Here is a 7,791-nt window from a genome sequence, read left to right as displayed (position 1 = left end):
ACTATTTATCCATTTCATGGTTGTAATAATAACGTAGCCTGTCCAATACCAGCTGCAATGTGATTGGCTATTGTATGTAAGCTTGTTAGTTTTTCCCCCCCCGCCCAATTATCAAATCATCGGAGTTATTAAGACTGGATTTCTGGTAGGATTTTAAGCATGTTCTAGCTAGCAGGCTAACCTGCACGGATTTCTCACAGGATCTTGTCATATATTATCCAGCTAAAACAACCCCAACTGATTTGCCAGAACTTTCTCACCAGCAAGCTAACTTATGCTAACAGGATTTCTAAAACATATTCATACAGCTAGCGAACGTTATGTCAGGATTTCTATCAGAAACGATATTCTAGAGCGTAAGCTACATTGTCCATAAAAACCCACTTATGGGTCCGAAATGTAACTTCATTTTATCAGATTGGTAGCAATCATGTAATTTATTAATATTATTTAATTTTTCAACAGTTTTTTTTTTTTTTTTTTTAACCTTTTGATAGTTAAACTCATCTGAGATTTGGCAACAGATTCGCAAGGATTAGGTCAACATTACTGGAATTGCATATTAGGCAAAGTCACGAGCCTTAAGGGTTTTCTGTTCAGTGTAAGCCGAAGACTCAAAGTAAAATATATATTTGACTGTTCGACTATCCAGTCCAGAAAAAGAAGAAGAAGAAGAAGGAAAAGGACCAGAAGAATCCTGACGACAAAACAATAGGGTTTCATCACAAAGTGCTTGGACCCCGAAATGAGAGAAATTCTAAGGAAAAGTTTCTAGACTCCTAAAAAGTGCAACGTCCAATCTCACCGAGATATTTTCAGCTAGGTTTCTCCATATGGCTCAACAGTAAGCAATTTTGTGACACATTAATGTGCTTTTTGAGAACATCCAGTCCCCACAATTACAGCAATACCAGAATATGTGTGTGTATTCCTGCAGGACTTTCGGTCAACCCGGAAACGGCTATAAAATCTTTCACGCCTTAAATCCTTACGAAAATAGTTCAGTGTGATCAGACCACAAGTGGTCATCACAATGTGATGTGACCCTCCGTATAATAAAAGTAGGAAAACGTGGCCAATCGTAATAGTTTTTCTGCACGTTATATACATATTTAAATATTTCAGTTCGCTTGTCATGAGTGTAACAGTAGTAAAAAAACAAGTTTACTTCTGTATAAAAACAGTACAATTCTAGGCAGCTGCAGTGGGGGAGGAGGTGAAATGTACGTGACTTAAAACAAGGTTCAGATTTCTAACGAGGAAAAGACATTTTTTGCTCGCCCTACGGCGACGTACAAACGAGACGACACTGGGAGCCCAGGTCCGGTTTCTTGAAATAAGCTTAAAGTGGTGGTAAGTGCGTTTGGCAAAGTGGTAGAACAGAACGCTCGTCTGAGTGACGGGGTCGTGATGACGGGTCTGCGACGGGACGGAGAGCCATCTCAGTCCCATTCGATGCCGAGGAGGTCACAGCTGACGTCCCACAGCCTCCGGGCGGTTTCATCGCAGCGGCCCTGAGGAGCGACGGAGGCTGGAGCACAGTCGCTGAGAAAGGGAATGAATTTATTAACCCAGATTGCTCGAACAAGACTTGTACCATTGCTTAGATAATGAATGATTGCTACCCTTTAAAAAGAGAATAGACTAAAGTAGATGTAGAAAATAAGAATAAGAAAAGAAACACAAAGAATATTTTAAAATATGACGTCGGGGTTGCGCGCACACACACGGACAATCCCATTCGGTATTTATCATCATGGGGGGGGGACACTTAATAGGTATAAAAATAATTACACAAATTAAAATACCATTAAAGCCTATCATTTTGAAGCCAGATTATGCAGTGGTGGTGTACATGCAGTGCGTTTCTGAAATACACCCTACCTGAAGTGTTTTCCCGTGATGGAGTGCAGTTCCTCAGCAACTGCGCAGTAGATGGAGGTCTGCGCTCCTTCCTGCGGCGTTTTCAGGAATACGGAGAACAACGCGAACGCCAGAGACATCAGTGTGGAGTGACGCACCAGATCGGACATCACCGTCCCCGGGTGCACCGTGTTCACTGTCACGTTCGACCCTGGGGGGCACGTCACAGGTTTACATGAATGCGCTACTGTGAATACGTTATCGTTGCTATAGTAACCGCTCACGCACAGGGAGAAATCACACACAAGCAGATATCAGAGTGTGTGTGATCGTCGATTATGCTGGCGCTTTTCAGTAAGATGTAACATTTCTGGAAGGAGTCTCCGATGTCGGCGCTCTGTAAAGCTGTAAAGTGGTACGGCTGTTGTTTTAAGAGAAATTAAACACGTGGGCGTGTGCAGTTATAGGAAAATAATCACCGTCAGAGTTATAACGGTAACTCTGGTTCATGTCCGTTAACTCGGACCTCGTCCAAGACTGAGTTGCGTAATGGTTATGCTGTAGTGTAAATGGTTATATCGTGCCTCTCGTGTACCTGTCAGCCTGCGTGCTAGCTCCCTGGTGAACAGCACGTTAGCCAGTTTGCTCTGGCAGTAGGCCAGGCCGCTGTTGTAGCTGCCCTGACTGTGCAGGTCGTGGAATCGGATCCAGCCGAAATAATGCGCCAGCGATGACACGATGACGATGCGGGACGGCGCGCTGCGCTTCAACACGCCGATCAGCAGGGACGTCAACAGGAAGTGACCTAAGATGGGAAAACGCTGATTAGCGTCTATCCTTTCGTTAAGCTTTTACGCTGTAGTTTACGTGTACTAATTGGTTACTTGAGATTATTTGGAAATGCAATAATTAACTTCTATATGAGTAGAACCCCCATATTACTATCATCTTTCTGTGTAATACACTTTTCTCATCAGCTGGAAATTTCCCTCACCGAGGTGATTGACTCCCAGGTGCATCTCGAAGCCGTCTGCAGTCTTCATGTAAGGACACATCATCACTCCGGCGTTGTTAATCAGGACGTGCAGGTGACTCACCTCTATGTGAAGAGAGAAAGTGAGGAGAGGTTTGAGGGCAGTTTTTCCATATGTACCAGGGGTTCACTTATTTGGAAACTGTACTGGACTTGATAACTAATTAATGCACTAATTAGCTAGTTTGCAAACTAGCTGGCAGAATACAGAAACCCAGACCATGGGTAGGACTGCGCATTTTACGTTTCGGTGCTAGTTATAAACACGCGAGGGCGCATATACACCTTGGAGGAATCTCTGCGCGAATGCTCGTATCGAGTAGGTATCCGCCAGGTCGAGTTCTCGCACCTCCACCTGTGCACCACCCACACGTCTGCGGATCTCCGCCGCCGCCTCCTCACCTTTCTCCACATCTCGACAGGCCAGAATCACCCGTGCACCTGCACGTGGGATAAAAAAAAAAAAAAAAAGCAACCTCACTCCGACATCAAATACTATAAGGATTTTATAGAAACAGTTTGGTGAGTCAAATCTAATTTCCCGTGTTCCTCTTAATCATCCAAGACACTGCACGGAAGCGACCAGGGTAAAGTAGCTAAACGCTAATATAGAAGTCTCTCACCCAAAATCTTCGGTGTTCTCCAAATCTGGAGAACCGTCTCGAATCTGATCAGTAAAGTTCTTTTAATCGGAGTTTGAGCTAAACAGTTTAAAAGCAGCAGGGAACGACCGTCATGTCATCTGTTCAATAAAATTCTAAACGAGCGGCTGAAAATAGGATGAATTTTTAAATAAAATATCATAAAATAAAATTGGAAACCGTATTATAATATTATAATACAAGTATAACTAATCATATACTAATACTACGTATGTTTACATGCACTGTGTACTAAGTATATGCAGACATTTTCTGAACTTGCTAAAATTAGGCTAACTTTTCCATTAAAGCTGCAATATGTAACTTTTGTTCAGACAGTATTAAAGTCTAGCACTGTGTCTTCGTCTGACTTAAGATTCCACAACAATCCGAACAGGCAGCGGAGCAGTACCATGTTTTAGAGTAAAGTTTCTGTGTGAACGTTGTTAATCGGCTGTCGGTTAAACATTAGATAGTGTTTCGTTTGCGTGTCTCTCACCCCGAGCAGCCAGGTCCAGCGCCGTCTCTTTCCCGATCCCCGTGTTCGCACCTGTAATCAGCGCCGTCTTCCCGTCCAGACGTACAGTGGACACACACACTCCACCTGCCGCGTATTTCCTTCACACACAGGTTTGGAGCAAAATTTTTTGTTGTTTTAAACTATTTCATCATGAAGTCTATTTTCACTTAACGGTTTATTACGTTTACCTACAGTGCTGATGCGGCGGCACTTTAATCCTTTAGTCTGACGTGCTTTCTCACCTCCTCACTCTTCTCAAACAGATCAGCAGCCAAAGCTTGAACTTTCATACTAACAGTGCAGTCAACATCGTTGGGCCAATCATCTCGTAGACCGCTAACTAGTCAAGCCGAGTCCCTGCTGTAACTGAGCTCAGCTACGCTGTATTCGCTGCTTTGCATTCTGGGACTTTTGAGTCCAAGGTCTCCACTATTCAGTGCTGGATTTCTCATTAATGTAATGCTGAAAAAAGATGAGCGAGAAAAGAAGCTCTTGCGCTTTTCATTGTTGGGCACAAACGTCGAAACCTGACCGTTCTCGCTTAGCTAGCGTCGTCCTCCTGTGACGTCAGAGCGACACACAACCGCTAACTTGTCACAGGAATAACGAAAATACAGCACCAATCATCGAACAGGCACTGAATGACTGACCGCATCAGAAACATTTCTATACAAAGATATTTAATGTGTTTCAGAGTAATGTTTTCCTTTAAAACGTCACACAAAATGGTGAATTTTGCTCGGGCGGCCATCTTCTGCAGCCGGGGCGAGGAACAACACAAAGTTTTTGCAATGAAATTTCACTATCTGTTTAATCTGTGAGTAAAACGTAATGTACGACTACATGACTGATCAAATGAGCATAAATAAAGTCTCTGTGTCAGGGAATCTGTGTTAGAGAGTTTGTTAGTGCACAAATTCACAATTTGATGGTTTTTTCTGTCCATTACACGGTTGCTTCTTGGTCGTCCGACCGCGCGGATCCTCAACAGCCAATCACATTGCGCTCTGCATAATTAGGCCGCGCATGCATAATTAGCCCCGCCCTGGGAGTGCTCTTATTGGTCTGTTTCCAAGGTGGCTCATATCTCTATTCAGCGGAGGCGCTTACTATGGTGATCATTCAAGAAAATCACTCTAGAAATGTATGAAAATATAATCGCCGACATGGATTTTTAAGAGCTATTGTGTTGTACATGTAATAAACATTTTAAACAAGGTCCTAATCGGAGTATTTCTGCTTCTTCAGAGACCTATACTATAAAGTGAATGCCTATTCAGGACACCATTATTTTTTTTCCCCCACCACCACCACCACTTTATGATGCATTTAAATACCCTTCCTCGTGCACGAGCCCGTGATGTACTGACACTGTTAAATATTTCCAGCAATATGTCAGATAATAACAGTGCACCTACCTGATGTGAGGCGACATCAGCCTCAGGATTAACGCCACGACCCCGGAGCCCACCACGACAATCATCATCATTATCATCATTATAATGGCGGAAATGAAAAAGAGAAATGTAGCGCGCGTACTGTATAAACCGTAAGTACTTGCACGGTATGGGATCTGCAATAATGTGCGCTGTTTAACCTCCCACTCGCTGAGAGCATCATGGGAGTTGGAGTTTTTCTTCGCCGGTAGCGCGTAGTCAAAATGTCGTTTGGGCTAATCAGATAGCGCCGTCTCATCCGGGTATTCGGAGCTTCAACTAGGAAATAAACGAAACAGTTTGCTAAAGACGTGGATTATATAATGAAATTGCATGTTGAAGTAAATAATATAACGAAGATACGCGCTAGCTAGTTAGAGAAAAAATGATTAACTGTGCGTTAACCAGCTAATCTAGCGCGGGTGTTTGTGGGAAGTGTAGTTTAAAAACAAACAAACAAAACAAAAACAAAAAAACAGTTATTGCGCTACAGTCCGAATAAAACATTCACTACAACGTAAAAATGACTCAAAGCAATTGATTAAAACAACACATCACAGATTATGGATGCTAATCTATAAACCTATGGCAATCCTTGAATCACATAAACCAAAAATAATTTAAGTGAGTTCACGCTGTACAGATCACATGATCTGCACCGTCTTTTGTGTTCTTCAGAAACCTCTGAAACCATTTCGAGCAGCTATATAGCTTTGTGTCAATCAATACATGTATTTAAAAAAACAACAAATATTTCGACATGCAGATCTATACGTGTTAAAGTTTTATCAGATTACAGCGCAATGTTGGTTTTGTTTAGTAAAAAACAAAACTACACAACCCACAATTCATTGCTGTGCGAAAGACGGCTAAGAGTTGCTCGATTATTTTTGTGTAAATATGATGAACCGTTCTGTATTTCGAAATGTTCAGTTACGTATAAACCTTATATGTTACTGAAATGTTATCGTAGTTGTAAAAAAAAAACCCCAAAACAAACATGTAATTAGTGCTTAAATCTTAAATGTTAAGTTGTTGGGTTTTTTTTTACGCAGGCGCTGTGTAGGACACCTACGTGAATCCCGGAAGAACCCTTCCTCCGGGATGTTGTGATTGTGCTGCTAGCGAGAAACGGAGATTTCCGCGTAATGCTCGTGTTTAACAGCTTTAACTGATCGTTTCGGACACACTACAGGGTTTCAGGCTTTTCAGATCGACAGCATGTCGTCGGAGGAGTTTGAGAAGCTTCATGAGATGTACAGATCTCTGTATGATGAGCTGAAGATGATCTCTGACCGAGTGACTCGCTCCCAAGGCGGTGAATATTAAACCGTTCGAAAACAGAAACACTGATTTAACACGTTTTCCATGTTTCCTAAAGTAAACCGTGAATTCTGGTTTGTTTATATATATAAAAACAACCCTTAGCTAGCTTGGTGTCTTCGTCTCAATGCTAGCTAGTACGAGTTCATGTTGTAGATATGTGCCGATAATTGGTTACGTGATACCTCGCGATATTTATTATACCGATATCGTACTGATTTGTTATAGATTATCCATTTAATGTCGTGGAAGGTCTGTCACCAGCCTCTCTGTTGTTAATAAGGCAATATATATGCAGTTTGACATGTTACAGAGAAAAAAAACAAACAAAAAGGGTCAGCTCCTTTGTCATGAAGATATCAGAAAATGTAAAGTCACATCTTTACCTAGTTACGTACCGTTTATGTGGAGCGTCTGCCGTACAAGTCCCGGTGAACGAGCTGTCACTATTGAAACGATGACGTATTGAGCGCATTAATAGAATAAGTGTCAGAGCTGCTGTTATAGAAAATGAATCAACACTTCCTGACCAATCCATGTGGCAGGTGGTGTAATAAATGTAAACTGTAGTAGTTTACTTTTTATATATATATATATATATATATATATATATATAATATATATAAGTTTGTTTTTATTTTTATTGAGGGGACATGATCTTATCAGCACACTTCTTTAACATCAGGCCTGGTGTGTTTGGTCTAAGAGCAAAGCCCAGAGTTATTCTCTACACTCGTCACACTGAATCACTCATGCGGACGCGATACGCTTTTTCCAGCTGTTGACGTTTTTATGAATCATTTTCTCTCAGAGGAGAAGAAGAAGCTGGTGCGAGTGTTTGATGAGCGCCATGGAGAGGCACAGGAGTTGGTAAGTAGCATTTATAGACGCGCAGAAGGAATAGCGTTCTTCAAAGGATTGCACTAAAAGCTAAAGAGAAAATAAACACAAACCTCACTAATAGGGTCTGTAAGA

General features: G+C 41.8%; 2 protein-coding genes across 2 annotated transcripts in view; one reads left to right on the top strand and one right to left on the bottom strand.

Moving 5' to 3' along the window:
- Positions 1-98: 98 nt before the first annotated feature.
- rdh12 (retinol dehydrogenase 12) lies at positions 99-6,295 on the bottom strand. Its single transcript, XM_017464014.3, has 7 exons — positions 5,476-6,295; positions 4,037-4,155; positions 3,182-3,337; positions 2,858-2,962; positions 2,459-2,668; positions 1,885-2,074; positions 99-1,545 (listed from the first exon to the last, which is right to left on the bottom strand). The coding sequence occupies exons 1-7, from the start codon at positions 5,553-5,555 to the stop codon at positions 1,443-1,445; spliced, it is 963 nt and encodes a 320-aa protein (XP_017319503.1). The 5' UTR covers positions 5,556-6,295; the 3' UTR covers positions 99-1,442.
- Positions 6,296-6,564: 269 nt separating this feature from the next.
- vti1b (vesicle transport through interaction with t-SNAREs 1B) overlaps positions 6,565-7,791 on the top strand; it is a 4,025-nt gene continuing 2,798 nt past the window's right edge. The window contains exons 1-2 of the mRNA XM_017464015.3: positions 6,565-6,811; positions 7,628-7,686. Coding sequence (XP_017319504.1) covers positions 6,715-6,811; positions 7,628-7,686 — 156 coding nt within the window. The 5' untranslated portion in view covers positions 6,565-6,714. The remainder of the gene's footprint in view (positions 6,812-7,627; positions 7,687-7,791) is intronic.

This window comes from Ictalurus punctatus, chromosome 3, assembly GCF_001660625.3.
Source record: "Ictalurus punctatus breed USDA103 chromosome 3, Coco_2.0, whole genome shotgun sequence".
Lineage (NCBI taxonomy): Eukaryota > Metazoa > Chordata > Actinopteri > Siluriformes > Ictaluridae > Ictalurus > Ictalurus punctatus.
Note: the sequence above shows the minus strand (reverse complement) of the source record. Positions and strands in the feature narration are given on the sequence as shown.

Excerpts from the sequence above, each read along its gene's own strand:
- rdh12 (XM_017464014.3), bottom strand. The coding sequence starts at position 5,555 with ATGATGATAATGATGATGATTGTCGTGGTGGGCTCCGGGGTCGTGGCG. Across the intron at positions 2,963-3,181 it reads CGCGCAGAGATTCCTCCAAG|AGGTGAGTCACCTGCACGTC; the intron begins GTGTATATGCGC and ends CTCTTCACATAG. Across the intron at positions 1,546-1,884 it reads ATCACGGGAAAACACTTCAG|CGACTGTGCTCCAGCCTCCG; the intron begins GTAGGGTGTATT and ends TCCCTTTCTCAG.